Genomic DNA, 18,436 nt, shown 5'->3' on the forward strand with positions numbered 1-18,436 from the left:
ACACAAATTTCTTTCTTAAAATTTTGAGCAGGGCTGGGTGCAGTGGCTCACACCTGTCATCCCAACACTTTGGGAGGCTGAGGCAGGAGGATCACTTGAGGCCAGGAGTTTAAGACCAGCCTGGGCAACCCAGTGAGACTCCCCAACTCTACAAAAAACAAAAAAATTATCCAGGCATGGTGGTTACAGTGAGCTATGATGGTACCACTGCACTCCTGCCTGGGTGACAGTGCAAGACCCTGTCTCCAAAAATAAATACATGAATGAATAGATAAATAAATTTTGAGAAGCATATCTGATAAAATTTTCAGCTTCAAGAAGCTGAAAATGATTTTTCAAAGTTTAACATCAGGCTGGGTGTGGTGGCTCACGCCTGTAATCCCAGCACTTTGGGAGGCCGAGGCGGGCAGATAACTTGAGGACAGGAGTTTGAAACCAGGCTGGCCAGCATGGTGAAACCACCATCTCTACTAAAAATACAAAAATATTAGCCGGGGATGGTGGCGTGCGCCTGTAATCCCAGCTACTCAGGAGGCTGAGGTAGGAGAATCGCTTGAACTTGGGAGGCGGAGGTTGCAGTGAGCTGAGATCGCACCACTGCACTCCATCCTGGGCGACAGAGCAAGATTACGTCTCAAAAAAAAAACAAAAACAAAGTTGGGCATCATTTTTATCTAGAGGAAAAAAGGTCTTTCAGTTATAAGAACAATATTATTATACATATTTTTATATTAGAAACTATTTTATATTTTATAATGTTATAAAATATGTGTTATATTAGTATATGAGAAAATGAAAGCTAATCCAGCTGGCAATAAAAATGCAGATCCGGCCGGGCGTGGTGGCTCAAGCCTGTAATCCCAGCACTCTGGGAGGTCAAAACGGGCGGATCACGAGGTCAGGAGATCGAGACCATCCTGGCTAACACGGTGAAACCCCCCCTCTACTAAAAAATACAAAAAACTAGCTGGGCAAGGTGGCGGGCGCCTGTAGTCCCAGCTACATGGGAGGCTGAGGCAGGAGAATGGCGAAAACCTGGGAGGCGGAGCTTGCAGTGAGCTGAGATCCGGCCACTGCACTCCAGCCTGGGCGACAGAGCGAGACTCCGTCTCAAAAAAAAAAAAAAAAAAAAAAAAAAAAAAAATGCAGATCCATCGCTCATTCACCTTCCCCACAACACATATTAAAATTCAGACTCATTTAACCATTTCTCTTGAAAACATTAGAAAATGGATCATTCCACAGATACAGGGAAAAATTAATGTGAAAAATCAATACTAAACCATTCTTATCATGACACACTCATCTTTCCCTGGGAAGAGTAATTTAGTAACCCGCAAGCTAAACAGCCCAGTGGAGTTCGAAGTCCGACAGTCCTTATCTTGAGAACGTACCCGGACAAATGCAGCCGTCTTTCTGGAATGATTTCCTTTCATTAGTTTTCTTGTCTCCATTGCCAACCGGTTCACACTCTGAATTTGTTAATAAAACAGAAATGGTAATGAAGTGATGGCTGATTGGGATGAATGTCTTCCACAGAAATTTGAACATTAACTACATACAGGTCAATGAGAACAAGCTTTCTAGGACCAAGACTGGTTAGCACTAAACCCTGAAACGCCAAAGGGGTCATCAGGCCTGATCCAATCATGGCTTGAGCAAACATCTCCAAGAGGGTAGAACAAAAGGCAGTGTTTGCTACGTGAGTCATGCCTTTTGATCAGCATTATCAGTGACCATTTTCTGGCTTAATGAATACCTGGGACTCACTTACTCCATTTCCAGAAATCCTACCACACCAAAGTTTAAGCATGTAGAGATCTTAAGAGACACCTCCAAAGCATACCATTTAGACAATCAGACCACACCATTCAGCTATACAATACCAACAATAAGAACAATAACGATAGTAGCCACATCATCACTAATAAGTGTTCCAAGCACTATTTAAGAGCTATACATTCATTGGTTCACTTAAGCTTCATAATCCCAGGGTGGATACTATTACCTCCCCTGTTTTCCAGATAAAGTTTCTAGATTTAGGTCTTAAGTTTAGTTGTGCTAAATTACTTGCTAACCAACAAATAAATACATATGAAAGTTATTCTCCTTGAATAGACATGAAATAATGAAAGAGCTTTAGGGAACCCTTCCACAGATATAAAAGGTGTGGACCTGCGGTTCCCAAACTGTGCACGATGGCACCCTGGGGTGCTGCAGCAAAGGCAGCAAATTCACAGGCGTGTCACAGTTTTTTAGGATAACACAGCAATATTTGTTTGTTGCCACTTTGCAAAGCACTGGTGCAAGGCTGATTTGATGATAGATTGCTTTATATCCCTTATAGCCACATCATATATTTGTAAAACTTGTTTTTTGTGGCTACTGTGATCAAAAGCAAGTTTAAGAGCTATGCAAAAATAAATGTAAAAAAAGTGAATGTAAAACAAGAAATAAGAATAGCATCACCAATCTAATTCCAAACTTTATGAAGCTGTGATATGCCTCATAAGTACACACCCATCATTACTAATTATGGCTAAGAAAAAAATAGGCCAGGCTTGGTGGTTCATGTCCTAATCCTAGCACTTTGGGATGCCAAAACAGGTAGATCACCTTAGGTCAGGAGTTCAAGACCAGCCTGGTCAAGATGGTGAAATGTCATCTCTACTAAAAAATACAAAAATTAGCCAGGCATGGTGGCGGGCACCTGTAATTACAGCTACTCGGGAGGCTGAGGCAAGAGAATCACTTGAACCCAGGATGTGGAGGTTGTAATGAGCCAAAATCGTGCCATTGCACTCTAGCCTGGGCAACAGAGCAAAAACTCCATCTCAAAAAGAAAAGGAAAAAAGGTATTATTTTTCTTTCAATTTATAGATATATTTTCTTCAAATGGCTATCAAGTTGTAAGAGCATAAATACTCAAGTTGTCTGAACCTCTTTTTTTTTTTTTTTTTTGAGATGAAGTCTCCCTTTGTTGCCTAGGCTAGAGTGTAGAGTGCAGTATCACGATCTCTGCTCACTGCAACCTCCACCTCCCAGATTCAAGTGATTCTTCTGCCTCAGCCTCCCAAGTAGCTGGGACAACAGGTGCCAGCCACCATGCCTGGCTAATTTCGGTATTTTTAGTAGAGACAGGGTTTCACCATATTGGCCAGGCTGGTCTCAATGATCTGCCAGCCTCAGACTCTCAAAGTGCTAGGATTACAGGTGTGAGCCATCACATCCAGCCTGAACCTAATTTCTTAATAAACAGGTCCGTTATTGGCCGGGCGCGGTGGCTCAAGCCTGTAATCCCAGCACTTTGGGAGGCCGAGACGGGCGGATCACGAGGTCAGGAGATCGAGACCATCCTGGCTAACACGGTGAAACCCCGTCTCTACTTAAAAAAAAAAAAAAAAAAAAAAACTAGCCGGGCGAGGTGGCGGGTGCCTGTAGTCCCAGCTACTCGGGAGGCTGAGGCAGGAGAATGGCGTAAACCCGGGAGGCGGAGCTTGCAGTGAGCTGAGATCCGGCCACTGTACTCCAGCCTGGGCGACAGAGCGAGACTCCGTCTCAAAAAAAAATAAATAAATAAAAATAAATAAATAAATAAACAGGTCCGTTATTAATTCTTTTGGTCTGAGAGCACCACAAAAAGTTACTGAGAGATGCCATGATCCAAGAAAGTTGGGAACCTCTTATTAGGTAAGAAGGGGCTCCTTCTGGTTAGATTTCTGTAAATCACTTAACTCTGTCGCTGGCATGCAGAAATGAGAAAATGCAAATCTCACAGAAAAACAGATCAATAAAACCAAAGTTGTAAGTTTATTAACCTTTGAGAAAGCACCTTTCATACCATAGAGAACAGTAACAAAACAGGACCAGAAGAATCCCAGATTAAGGCTGGGTACAGTGATTCACGCCTATAATCCCAGCATTTTGGGAGGCCAAGGCAGGAGGACTGCTGGATGTGAGGAATTTGAGACTAGCCTGGGCAACACAGTGAGACCTCATCTCTCAAAAAACAGAAAAACAAAAAACAAAAAAAAACAATATTTAAAATAGCTGGGCATGGAGGCTTGAGCTGGTAGTCCTAGCTACTCAGGAGGCCGAGACAGGAGGATTGCTTGAGCCCAGGAGTTCAAGGCTACAGTGAGCTATGATTGCGCCACTGCACTCTAGCCTGGGTGACAGAGTGAGACCCTGTCTCTAATAAAATAAAATAAAAATAAATGATTGGGATGTAGATGATCAATAAACATGTATTGAGAGAAGAAAGTAACGAATGAAAATACTTACGTGAATCAGCTGCACAAGAACAGGCTCCAGATTGCAAAACATTGACCTGGACTCAACATAAAAACTCAGCTGCTGTTCAAAATCACGGCCAAAGGAAACCTAGAATCAAGGAGAAAGATGCTGAAGGGGACAGTGGTATTTTTAGAGGGAACACAAGCACATGGTATGACTGAAATATTATTGCCACCTCATCTTTATGACATGGGCACTGGACTAGAACATAAGAAGTCAGAGGGTATAAAGCAGAAGCTCAGAGTGTAAATAGAATTTTCCAGGCTCCGAAGGAAACCACTGGAAAGGGAATAATGGGATATTGTTTGTCAGCTGTGGCCTTGTCACAGAACATGAATGGGGTTATTGGGGGCCATTTGTCAGAAGGTTTGCCATCGTAACGGTCACACCTTTCTGCTTCCTGATGGGGAGCCAACCTCGGCAGCTCACTGGTGGCTACAGAAGCCATAGATGGAAGTTTCTCCACCATTAAACCATCACCTCGTCTCCTATTTCTTCAAATTTATGAACAGCTGGTTAGTAAGAAAAACTTTACTGTTCATCAATGATTTTTGTCCAGATTAGGTTTACTATCGTCATTTCCATTACAGCTATCATGTTTCATATCTGATTTCCTTATATTCTTTTCCATAATAACTCGGCACCTTTCAGACAATGCCGTAAAAAGATAAAACACCACATGATGAGTACAAAAAGCAAGGACAACGGAGAGTGACCTGGGAAAATCCATAGGTTGGTTTTCTAACACAGGAACTGAAAGGCTAATCCTGAATTTTCATCAAAATCGGTATTTCACCCACAGAGTCAGGTGGACTAATCAACCCGCATTATTGAACAAGTCAGAATTTCAAGGTTATTTTCAAAGTGATCTCGTCATTTTCGTCTCTGTCAGCTTTGGTCCTGACTTTTCTATTAAAATAGAAGATATTGACAGCAGTTGGTGTTTTGGCACCCAGAATGAAGGCGAAGACTGCTCAGGCTTGGGAGAGCATAATGGTGGGATGTTCCCCAAGGAGGCTGCAGGACTCCCTCCCACTCTGCTTGCCTTTCTGCAATGTCTCCTTGGACTACCCGCATCAAAAGGCAGAGGCTCTCCCCCTCCAGACTGGCCCTGTGACTTGCTTTGACCCACAGATTGCAGTAGAATGTGGCCAGGGTTTACTGTGTGATTTCTTTTTTTTTTTTCTTTTCTTTCTGAGATGGAATTTTGCTCTTGTTGCCCAGGCTGGAGTGTGCAGTGGCATGGTCTTGGCTCACCACAACCTCTGCCTCCCGGGTTCAAGCGATTCTCCTGCCTCAGTCTCCCGAGTAGCTGGGCTTACAGGCATGCACCACCACACCCGGCTAATTTTGTATTTTTATCAGAGACAGGGTTTCACCATGTTGGTCAGGCTGGTCTTGACCTCCTGACCACAGGTGATCCACCTGCCTCAGCCTCCCAAAGTGCAGGGATTACAGGCGTGAGCCACCGCACCCGGCCTCACTGTGTGATTTCTAAGACTTGGCCTTAAAATGCCTTGCTGCTTCTGTCTGTGCCTTCATAGAAGGCAACACCAAGTAAGAAAGCTCAATTGAAACCACTGACTGAGAACAGTGGAGAGAAAGAGAGGACATGGAAGAAAACCAAGATGGCCACAGCCCATATCCAGCACCAAAGTCCTGGAGAAAGGAACACGGCCACTGTGGATCCTCCAGCCGAATCGTGCCACACCAGTGCCACACCACACTGCCTGCAGCAGCCTGGTTACCGAGCTGATCCACAGTTTAAGAAAAAATAAAAAACTCATGCTGGGTGCAGTGGCTCAGGCCTGTAATCCCAGCACTTTGGGAGGCTGAGGCTGGAGGATTGTTTGAAGCCAGGAGTTGGAAACCAGCCTGGGCAACATACCAAGACCCTCGTCTCGAACCCACTCCCCCCGGCACAAAAAAACAAAACAAAAGAAGCCCTGTTATTTAAAACCACTAAGTTTTGGGATGAGCTGTTACTCAGCAGCAGATAAGTAAAACAGATGGGGAGTGGCTATCTGGCGTTTTGCCTGCCCGGCATAGTTTCCATCACCATCGGATGATTTGCATCAGCTGCTTCAGGACACACCTTCTTTCCACTCTCGGCCCTCCTGACTCAGGTCACCCAGGTGTGCTTGGGGCCACGACCCATGTTAATCCAAAGAGACTCAATCCCAGGACTTCGTCAGAGCCCCGCCTGCTGGGCTGCAGAGCCGGGGAAATGGAAACCTGGAGCTGTGGTGCAGCAAGCCCAGCTGAGCCAACGGGGCAGAGTCCGGGGCTAAAGATGGACAGGGAAGGCAGGTCCTGATGACATCCGGGAGACCCTGAGCCCGGCTGCTGCTTTGGAGAGTTCCAGCCCCCTGGACTTTTTGTCCCATGAGCCAAGAAATCCCTCCTCCCATCACCCACCACGTCCCCCCACCTTTTTCCTCTTAAGCCAGTTTGTCTTGGCTCTCTTTGCCCCCAGGGGAGTCCTGGCTAATGTAAGATGTTTTCTAATTTCATCTTATCTCACTAAGAATGAAAAGCACCAGAGAACATAATGTTAACTGCTTTTGCCAGAATAAGGATAAACAATTACATCACACTTCCAAGTGCACTGAAACTTTTTCCCTAAGACTTACCATTTTTATAAATCCATTAATCAAATATGACAGCATTCTTTTTTCATCCTCAAGAGTGAGTGCACTAAAATCAATAATTGTACATAATTAACAGATGAAAGTTTCTAAAGAAAAAAATACACAAGGGGTAAATTTAACGGGTAAGAACATTTTGCATTTTCTAGATATAAAAAACTCCGTTTATTTTTCCTTTGATAAAAATACATAATCACAATTAACATAATTTAAATATGTTTCTCATCTCCCTCAAAGATGCTGTTCTCAAGATATATTTATTAACAAGAAAAGAAAAGGTAACTTTCACTTCTTTGGAACTTGGGCAGCAAGGTCTAATGTCAAATTCTGTACTTCAGGGAAATTTCACTGAACATTTTATTTAAAAAATAAATGGAATTTATTTTGAATTTCCAGCAGGGTGTGCTGGTTCACACCTGTAATCCCAGCACTTAGGAAGGCAGAGGTAGCAGGTTCGTTTGAGCCTAGGAGTTGGAGAGTTGGAGACTAGCCTGGGCAACATGACGAGACCCCATTCTCCCCAAAGGAAACAGAAATATTTCCAATGTACAGCAAAGTTGAAAGAATTTTCCAGTAAACACACATACCACCCACCATCGAAATCCTGCCATCACCGTTTTGTTTTACACATAATTATCCATTCCCCTCTCCATCCATCAATCCGTCTTATTTTTTTGATATATTGTAAAGTAAATCTCAGGTCTCAGTTGCTTCTATTTAATAGAAAATTTAACACAAGTATAAGAAAGAAAAAGTCAAATCATTACAGTTTTGATTATACTTGTGAAGGCCTACCAACAGTTCCCCAAATTTATTTAAAAAAAATTTTAAAAGCCCAGAGAAAACAGGAGTCAGGGTTTTTGCTTCTCGGTTTGTTCTCGGAGAAAATGTTTTGGCAAAGATTGCCCACTGTCCTTCAATACAAATGTCTACTTTGTTCTTTTTTTGTATTTGTTTTGAGATGGAGTTTCGCTCTTGTTGCTCAGGCTAGAGTGCAATGGCGTGATCTTGGATCATGGCAACCTGTGCCTCCCAGGTTCAAGCGATTCTCCTGCCTCAGCCTCCCAAGTAGCTGGGATTACAGGCATGTGCCACTAAGCCTGGCTAATTTTTTGTATTATTATTATTATTTAGTAGAGATGGGGTTTCACCATGTTGGCCAGGCTGATCTCAAACTCCTGACCTCAGGTGATCCACTCATCTTGGTCTCTTAAAGTGCTGGGATTACAGGTATAAGACACCACACCCAGCCCCACTTAGTTCTTAGAACAACATTCCCTAGCCTCCTTCCCAGTTAGGGGTGGCTATGGGACAGTTCTGAACAATGGGATGTGAACACAAGTGATGTGTGAGCCTTCCCAGCTTTGTCCCTAAAAGAAAGCTGCTGCTCCCCAGTGCCCACAGGCCAGAACGTGGACATGGTTAGGTACATCAGCTTCCAGGAAGGAGACAAGGACAACAGCCCAGATAGATTGGGAGAACAATAAGACAGAAATAACCTGAGTCCCTGGATGATGTTTGAACGAAGAGCTGCCCTACCCCTACCTTCTGGTCTGTCTACTATGCACAATTTTAACAGGAGAGAAATCAACCTTCTATTTTACTTAAGCCAAAATCTGATATCTCACCAATCTAAGTGCCTTTCTAGATGCTTTTTGTGTCTTTATTTCTATTTTTGTCCACCTAAAGTCTACCGGTTCCATTTTTATGAAATGCCTCAACACTTTGATTTTCGTAACTACCCATGAATTTGAAAGCACAAAAAAATCATAGAAGATTCTAAAACGCAGAGAAAACAAAGAAGAAATACAATTCGTCTTGTTGATGGTTAAGTTCCAAAACAATTTTCTCCATTCTTGTAACATTTTCCAGTAAATCAAGCTGCTGTGTTTAAAAATTCTTTGGGGACTAAAATTTCAGCCACAAATAAGCAGGAATTGCCCTAAGCACAGTCAAATGAAAACATATTTTAAAAATAAACAAACAAAAACCAGAAAGCAAAGCAGTGACTATTCAGCCTTTGACTGAAAGGTAACGCCTGTGGATAGGCCTCAGCCCAAGTATACCGAGGAAATAAAGTCCTTCATGTAAGAAATGTAAGCAGTTTCATTTGAATTTCAAATAATTGGCTAATAAAGAGATGAAATAAAAAGGCTATGTTACTGGATGAGTGAGCTCATTATTATATTATCTGCTGCTCTCAGAAATCTCCAAGAGACATGGAGTTTGAGTTCACTTGAATGAAACCAGCTTTTTACCCGCAACATAAATTCCTTTCTAACAACAGCTGCCACGTCGCTTTCTCAAGAAGGTTACCCTCAGCCTCCTTCCTCTCCTGGACTGGAATGTCTTCGTTAGCAAGAATCTTAATACCCCCAATAAAGTAATATTATTCACAGTGGCAGCTTAAAGAATCATTCCCTAATGTTCTATTAGGTGGCATTAAGACCCAATCCATGTTATATTTCAGCTGCAAGCATGGCTTACTTCACGGAGTCATGCATGGTCTTGCAAACATGCAAAAGGGCATTCAAAATGACCGGGTCCTTCGTGGGCTCTTGTTGATGCCTAGGAGACATTTAAAGATAAAAGTCAAAGTTTTGTCCACTGTACACACTTTTGTCCACTGTACACAAAGTTCTGTCCACTGTATAGCACTGTAAGAGTGGATTCAGTTTTCATCCACTGTACACACTTGAAAAGCAGCAAATTATCCAGCTGGCATTTCACCCAGCCCAGTTTACCAGTAATGAGCCATGTTCTTGTTGTCTCAGAATTCTTTTTTTAATTTTTGAGATGGAGTCTCACTCTGTCATCCAGGCACACTGGGTGTGTCACACCCACACCCAGTGGTGTGACCTCAGCTCACTGCAGCCTCTGCCTCCTGGGTTCAAGTGATCCTCCTGCCTGTCTCCCAAGTAGCTGGGACTACAGGCATGCGCCACCACACCCGGCTAATTTTTTTGTATTTTTGGTAGACACAGGGGTTCACCATGTTGGCCAGACTGCTCTTGAACTCCTGGCCTCAAGTGATCCACCTGCCTCAGCCTCCCAAAGTGTTAGGATTACAGGCATGAGCCACCACATTTGGCCCAGAATTCTTTAAATAACAAGTTTGCTCTTCTACACACATGATAACTTCTCCTAAGTGCAAAATCACAGAAAAACTCTTCCCTTTCCTAAACCAGGTGGGCTAAGGGCAAACCTGTTTTCTTTGTTTTTTGGTTTTTTTTCACCATGCTTCTCATACCTTCTGAAGCTTCCCACCACCTGTCTGTCACTGTTTTTAATGGGCAAATTTTGCCAGGCAAAATTATTCATTTGGTTTTTCAAAAATATAAAAGGGCAAACTTATAACAAATATTTAGGTAAGTAAATTAGGTATATTTATTCCAAGCAAATTAATTAGGAATTAATATCAATCCTTAGGAAGGAATTAATCTTTTAGAAAGATGACAAGAAAAGCTTAAAACATTTGAGCACTATCAAACTCAATTTTCCAAACTGAACCATATCTATATATACTTAATATTTAAAGTAACTGTAGCCTTTTTAAACTTAACCTTGTCCTAAAAAATAATATATTGTACATGAAATCACATTAAACTATATACTGCCTAATACATTTAAAATAAATATATAACTTTAAAAATAAAAACAGGCCAGGTGCGCTGGCTCATGCCTATCATCCCAGCACTTTGGGAGGCCGAGGTGGGCAGATCACCTGAGGTCGGGAGTTCGAGACTAGCCTGGCCACCATGGCGAAACCCTGTCTCTACTAAAAATACAAAAAAATTAGCCAGGCATGGAGGTGGGTGCCTGTAATCCCAGCTACTTGGGAGGCTGAGGCAGGAAAATCGCTTGAACCTGGGAGGTGAAGATTGCAGTCAGCCAAGATCATGCCACTACACTCCAGCTTGGGTGACAGAGTAGGACCCTGCCTCAAAATAAATTTAAAAAATAATAAAATAGGCCGGGCGCAGTGGCTCACGCCTGTAATCCCAGCTCTTTGGGAGGCCGAGGTGGGCGGATCACGAGGTCAGCAAATTAAGACCATCCTGGCTAACACGGTGAAACCCCGTCTCTACTAAAATACAAAAAAATTAGCCGGGCGGGGTGTCGGCACCTATGGTCCCAGCTCCTCGCGAGGCTGAGGCAGGAGAATGGCGAGAACCCGGAGGCGGAGCTTGCAGTGAGCTGAGATTGCGCCACTGCACTCCAGCCTGGGCAACACAGCGAGACTCCGTCTCAAAAAAAAAACAATAATAATAATAATAATAAAATAAAAATAAAACCCTAGCTAGGCAAGGTGGCTCACACCTATAATCCCAGCACTTTGGGAGGCTAAGGTGGGTGGATGGCTTGAGCCCAGGAGATGAAAACCAACTTGGGCAACATAGAGAGACCCTGTCTCTACAAACAATACAAAAATCAGCTGGGTTGTAGTGGCACACACCTGTAGCCCCAGCTACCTGGAAGGCTGAGGCAGGAGGATCACCTGAGCATGAGAAGGTCGAGGCTGCAGTGAACCATAATTGTGCCACTGCACTCCAGCCTGCATGACAGAGTGAGACCTTGTCTCAAAACAAAAACAAAAACAAAAACACCTTTTTTCCATGTACCACCTTAAAATTATTTCATGTACCACGAGCAGTCAGGCAGTTTTGGGAAACACAGATTTAATCAAAAAAATGAAAAGAACTAAATTTGATTTTTTTTCTTTTTTGTTAAAGAGCTAAATTTGAAAACTGATCACAAATTAGTCAGCTACATAACTAAACACTGAAGATGAAAACCTTTCTAGTACCGGTGACTTCTTCATAAGTATGTACGCCCTGATTTGTATCCTTAAAAATGTGACTCTTCAGGGAATTTATCAAAAGACTCCTCCTTCTAAAAACATATCAAAGTAAAATGGAGCTGCTAGCAGGGCTCATGATAACGCTAGTCTGTCTCCTTAAACACGAATTACAAACTTTTATCATGACTGCTGCTTTTAATGTGGCTTTCCTTCCAGTGTAGTTTTTTGTATGAAATACGTACACATCACTCAGCCTCAAAGTGCAAGAACTGATTTTTTAGCAACAGGTTTCACAAGGGCACTGGGAATCAAGGCTTCCGCTGCACGCTGTGGCACTCACTTGATAAAGGCGTCCATGATGCATTTGCAAACCTCCACCCGCACACTCTCTTTTTGGAACATGTCCAGAAACGGCAGAAATTTTTCCTATAAATAAAGCAAGCACTCTATATGCAAATGACACAAGTTACTGGAAGGAAAGAATCTGTGGGTCTCTTTCTCTGTGGAGGTCAAAAAAGCAGAACAGAGGTTCATCTTTCTGAGTCAGGTCAGATGAGGACTCCTCTGAAATCAGGGAGAGGACCTGACTGGGCTTGTAAAAAGCTGTTACTGAGCCAGGCACAGTGGCTTATGTCTGTAATCCCAACTCTTTGGGAGGCCGAGGTGGGTGGATCCCTTGAGGCCAGGAGTTCAACACCAGCCTGGCCAACATGGCAAAACCCTGTCTCTACTAAAAATACAAAAATTAGCCAGACGTAGTGGTGCATGTCTGTAGTCCCTGCTACTTGGAAGGCTGAGGCAGGCAAATTGCTTAAACTCAGGAAGGCGGAGGTTGCAGTGAGCCGAGACCGCTCTGCTGCACTCCAGCCTGGGCAACAGAGCAAGACTCTTTCTCAAAAATAAATAAACAAGCAAACAAACAAACAAACAAAATAAAAAGCTGTTACTATTAAAACAACTTATATGCATTCCAGGGATTGGTGCTGGGACCAGTTAACATTTTGGTGAGCCATCCCAGCAACCTTTGATGACCATAAGCTTTTCCGGGCTAGGCAGACTTCAGTCTTTTTACGATTATATTGATGAGCAATGGAAGAAGAGTCAGAATACAGCTGTTCAGAGATGGCCTCGAAATTGGACTGCCTGGCTCTGAATCCTAACCTTGGTGACTTTGTGATTGTAAACAAGTTGCTCTACTTCTTCCTGCATCAGTTTTCTCATTTGTAAAGTGGGAATATGGTAGTTGCTCCCTTATCTGCGGTTTTGCTTTCCAGAGTTTCGGTTACCCTCGGTTAATGGCCATCTGAAAATATTAAATAGAAAATTCTAGAAATAATTCATTCACTTTTATTTTTATAGTATTTTATTTCTTTGAGACAGAGTCTCGCTCTGTTGCCTAGGCTCGAGTGCACTGGTGCAATCTCGGTTCACTGCAACCTCAGCCTCCCCAGTAGCTGGGACTACAGGCATGCATCACCACACCTGGCTAATTTTTTGCAGTTTTAGTAGAGACAGGGTTTCGCCATGTTGGCCGGGCTGGTCTGGAACTCCTGATCTCAGGTGATCTGCCTGCCTCGGCCTCTGAAAGCGCTGGGATTCCAGGTGTGAGCCACCATGCCCAGCCTCTTTCATTTGAAATTGAGCATTGCTCAGAGTAGTGTAATGAAATCTCACACTATACTGTTCTGTCCCACCCAGGCTGTGAGTCATCCCTTTGTCTAGTGTCTCCACATCGTAGACGCTACCCGCTTGTTAGTCACTTAGTAGCTGACTTGGTCATTGGATTGACTGTCATGGTATCACAGCATTTTTGTGTTCAAAGAACACTTATTTTACTTAATAATGCTCCCAAAGTACAAGAGTAGCGATGCTGGCATATCGTTATAATTGTTCTACTTTAGCTATTGTTGTCAATCTCTTAGTATGCCTAATTTATAAATGAAACTTTATTGTAGGTATGTATTTATAGGATAAAACATAGTATACACAGGATTCAGCATGATCTGCGATTTCGGGCAACTCCTGGGCGGTCTTGGAACATATTCCCCCTTGATAAGAAAGCAGTACTGTAGTGATAACTCCTACTTCCCTGCGGTGGTATGAAACTGATGTGAGGCAATACTTGTATATTTCCAGAACAGTCCTTGGAGGGTGGTATATGTCCAATAAATATTAGCTGCTATGATTAAAATAAAAACTCTTACAATCCTGTGAGCATACATAAATGGATCCTGGAAGAGGGAAGTGAAGGGAGAGACACAGAATGTTACTATATAGAGAATAACCTAGATTCCTACTTGCCCAGGGCACTGAGCAAACTTGAACAGACATCGCAGGATATTTTAAATTTTTGAGGGAAACATGGTAAATCTCAACTGTCAGACACTGAAACAACTACTAGCTCAATGTGTTTCACAGTTTTAACATTAGGCTATGTGATTAAAAAGCAAGTGCTCTGTGAAAATCACTGTGGAAGAGCAAAGTAAGAGAAGGTTGTCCAGAGTGTTTCGAAGGTTTGAGAAGTTGTGTAATGCCCAACAGAGCACATATCCCGTAAGTAAGGAATGAAACAGAAATAATATTTTTCTTTCAGTTTTTGTGCATTATTTTTTCAAATACTGCTTAAGCTGTTAGGACATAAATACTTAAGTTGATCAGACCTAACTACAAGGAACTGCGGAATATTTCTTTTGGCCTGGGGCATCATGAAAACATTACTGAGACAATGAGAACCTCTGAGCCAGGTACAAATTTTCAAAAATAATCAAGAAATGCTACTTACCACTGAGAAAAGAACTGAGAAGTCATGAAAGTAGGCAATAACTTTCTTAATTATTAACTGAAGCTGTAAAACAAACAAACAAAAATCTTATTTTTAAAAACTTAATGTTTAAAAATTTCTTTCTAGTTCACATTCTCATGAAAACCTGAATTTTTTTTTTAAAGGCAATCACTTTTCAAAATTTGCAATTATAACTACAATAAGGTAAGCCTGGATTGTTCGACAAATGGTAAACTGGGCTTAGGGTAGGCTCTGTCTCAGTCTGAGTTTGCTCAATGACTCTGTACATCCTACTTTCTAGTCCTGGGGAAGTAACTGAGTCTCAGTCTCAGCTTCCTCATCCGTAAATTGGAGATCAAAGCAGTAAGGACTCAATGGAATGGTTCATGGAAAGCCCTGGTTGCAGTGCCCGCCCTTAGAAAGTTCTCCATTAATGTCAGCTATTGTTATTCCTTGAATAGTGGGCAAACTTTTTCTATAAATGTCCTACATTCCACCACAACTACTCAACACTACTGTAGTGCAAGAGCAGCCATTGCCAACATTAAATGAATGTGCATTAAATGAATTTGTGCCAATAAAACTTTATTCACAAAAACAAGTGGCAGGTTACATATAGCCTACGGGCTGTAGTTAGCCAATTCCTATTCTACATCATCGTGTGGCCCTGTGTTTCTTGATTATTCACTGGAGAGGATTTGGACAGAGTTCGCTGGTAGATTTAAAGGCCAAGGTATTACTCAAGGACAGTGGCACAGTCTGTGAGGTCTGCCTCAAAAAGGCCCAGATACTGATGGTTACCGCCCCTCACTCTGCGATGCACAGTCCAGACTGAAAGGTTGACAGGGTCTTGGTCCAGGAGAGCCAGGGAGATGCTGTTTCTAAATAAAATAGAACTCCCTACCTCTGGGTGCTATCAAGAAAATGTACTGACAATTTGTTTACACTAAAAAAACTGCTGTTTCAATAATTTCCAAAGAAAATCTCTCACGTTCTAAAAACAGAACATGAAGAACGTTATGTGCCCATTCCATAATTAGGCAGCTTACTAGGTCAGTCAAGCAAAAAACTAATAAAGGACTTCAAAACTTCATCATAAACAGTGCTCCAAGGCATACCATTGTAAGACACTGCAATGCTGTCTGGTTGAAATAGTTTCTGAAGCACAAAGCACCTAATCCCTTTAGAACAAGAAATTTTTTGTTAACACTTAAGCACAGCTACACATAAACTGTGATTTTAAAAGATAGGAGTTTTTTCCCTGAATATTTCATTGTAAAAATGCTCAAAAATAAAGAATATTGAATATTTCATTGTAAAAATGCTCAAAAATAAAGAATTATACAAACACCCATTTATTTACCACTTAAGACTCTACAGAAGCTAGTATTTTAATTTACTTTATCTCCTCACTTATCCATCCATCTAATGATAGAATTTGTAAACACACAGTCCATCCACTTTTTAAAACCTTTTTGTTTTATTATTATTATTTTTTGAGACAGGGTCTTTCTCTGTTGCCCAGGCTGGAGTGCAGTATGGCATGATCTCAGCTCACTGCAGTCCTGACCTCCTGGGCTCAAGCAATCCTCCTGCCTCAGCCTCCAGAGTAGCTGGGACCACTGGTGCTTGCCACCACCAGCTAATTTTTGTATTTTTTTAGTAGCAACACGGTTTCACCATGTTGCCCAGGCTGGTCTTGAACTCCTGGGCTCAAGCAATCTGCCCATCTCGGCTTCCCAAAGTGATGGGATTACAAGTGTGAGCCACTTCACCTGCCTTTAACTTTTTATTTTGAAATAATTTCAGATTTGCAGAAAAGCTGAAAGAATAGTACTGGGAACTCCCACACATTCTTTACCCAAATCCATCAATTTTTAATATTTTGCCGAATATGCTTTCTGGTTCTATGTAAAACATACTATTTTTTCCCTGAACTATATGAGAGTAGATTGCATGAATCATGCCCTTACCCCTTAACACTTCCTTTTTTATTTCCTAAGAAAAATCATATTCTCTGACATTTCCACTTGCTGTTATCAAATCGGGAAAGTTAACACTGATATAATGAAATCTAATCTAATTTGAAATCTAATCCAATCTGCTGATTGCCTCAATTAGTCTTTTCTGACATTACTTTTTTCCATCTTCTACGCAGGATCCAGTCTGAGATTGCACACTGCATTCCATTTTCACGTCTCTTTAGTCTGTGTTAATTCACAAGTTCTTCCGTCTGTCCTTGTCATTTATGGCAATGGTATTTCTGGGGTTTTTGGTTTTTTATTTATTTTATTTCATTTATTTATTTTATTTTTAGTTCAGTTCAATCAGAGACAGGATCTCACTCTGTCACTGAGGTTGGAGTGCAATGGTGCTACCATAGCTCACTGCAGCCTCCAACTCCTGGACTCAAACAATCCTTCCAACTCTGCCTCCTAAGTAGCTGGAACTACAGGCATGCACCACCACATCTGGCTAATTTCTTTCTTTATTTTTTAAATTTTGTAGAGATAGGGTCTTGCTATGTTGTCCACACTGGACTCAAACTCCTGGCCTCAAATAATCCTCCTGCCTTGGCCTCCCAAAGTCTGGAATTATAGGTGTGAGCCATGGAGCCTGGCCACAGTGTTATTTCTGAAGAATTATAGAATGCTTCTCAGTCTGGGCATGTATGACATTCCCTTGTGATTAAATTCAGCTTATGCATTCTCAACTGAAATGCTATACGGGTGATGCTGTGTGTTTCTTAGGGTACTACCTCTGCAGGCACATGATGGCCTTTTGCTCCTCATTGGTGAGATGAACTCTCATTAACTGGACTATCCAGTGTCTCTGCTGTATAGTCACTATTTTCCCCATTGCATTGATACTTGGTCAGTAGGAAGACCTTTTGAGATATGCAAATATCCTGCTCCTCATTAAACTATCAAAATCTCTCTCCTCCTCAATGCATGCAAAACTCTTCTTTCTCCAGGTTTAACATACACCGATAATTCTTACCTAAAGGAAGACAATTCTTGTCTTTACTGTGATGGCTGCAAAATGGTGATTTTTCCAATTCTACCATTTCTTTCACATTTCTCAATCTGCTCATCTATCTATCTATTCGTCATAAGGATGGACTCTTGGATTCCTATTTTATTCAATGGGCTATAATCCGTTACTGTCCTAATTCCATTTGATCCTCAAATTGGGAGCAAGTGAGAGCCCCTTCAAGCTGCTCTTATACCCTTTTCACATGCCCCCATTAGTGGGTTTTGTTTTTTTTGAGACCATCTCTCTCTCTCACCCAGGCTGGAGTGCTCACTGCAACTTCGACGTCCAAGGCTCAGGTGATCCTCCCCTGTAGCATCCCAGGTAGCTGGGACTATAGGCATGCACCACCAGGCCCAGCTAATTTTTATATTTTTTGTAGAGATGGCCCAAGCTGGTCTTGAACTCCTGGACTAAAGTGATCTGCCCTCCTTGGCCTCCCAAAGTGCTGGGACTACAGGCATGAACCACCACACCTGGCCTCACTGAACTCTTTAGAAGCAAAATGTGACATAATGTACGCAACTTATTATCAAATAATTTTGAAAAAAAACATACACACATACATGTATATATGTGTGGACATGCGTGAATGATAAAGCATATGTGGTGAAATATTAACAGCTGGCCAGACGTGGTGGCTCACGCCTGTAATCCCAGCACTTTGGGAAGCTGAGGAGGGTGGATCACGAAGTCAGGAGATCGAGACAATCCTGGCTAACACAGTGAAACCCCATCTCTACTAAAAATACAAAAAAATTAACCAGGCGTGGTGGCGCACCCCTGTAGTCCCAGCTACTCGGGAGGCTGAGGCAGGAGAATCACTTAAACCCAGGAGGCAGAGGCTGTAATGAGCCAAGATCGCACCACTGCACT

General features: G+C 42.2%; 1 protein-coding gene across 2 annotated transcripts in view; it reads right to left on the reverse strand.

The window, feature by feature from the left end:
• VPS35L (VPS35 endosomal protein sorting factor like) overlaps positions 1-18,436 on the reverse strand; it is a 149,758-nt gene that overhangs the window by 52,510 nt on the left and 78,812 nt on the right. For both annotated transcript variants that reach the window (XM_010388549.2, XM_030925585.1), the window contains 6 exons: positions 14,528-14,590; positions 12,086-12,171; positions 9,432-9,512; positions 6,930-6,993; positions 4,285-4,383; positions 1,395-1,472 (listed from right to left, as the gene is read on the reverse strand). In XM_010388549.2, the coding sequence (XP_010386851.2) occupies positions 1,395-1,472; positions 4,285-4,383; positions 6,930-6,993; positions 9,432-9,512; positions 12,086-12,171; positions 14,528-14,590 (471 nt within the window). The remainder of the gene's footprint in view (positions 1-1,394; positions 1,473-4,284; positions 4,384-6,929; positions 6,994-9,431; positions 9,513-12,085; positions 12,172-14,527; positions 14,591-18,436) is intronic.

This window comes from Rhinopithecus roxellana, chromosome 20 (genome assembly GCF_007565055.1).
Source record: "Rhinopithecus roxellana isolate Shanxi Qingling chromosome 20, ASM756505v1, whole genome shotgun sequence".
In the NCBI taxonomy this organism is placed as follows: domain Eukaryota; kingdom Metazoa; phylum Chordata; class Mammalia; order Primates; family Cercopithecidae; genus Rhinopithecus; species Rhinopithecus roxellana.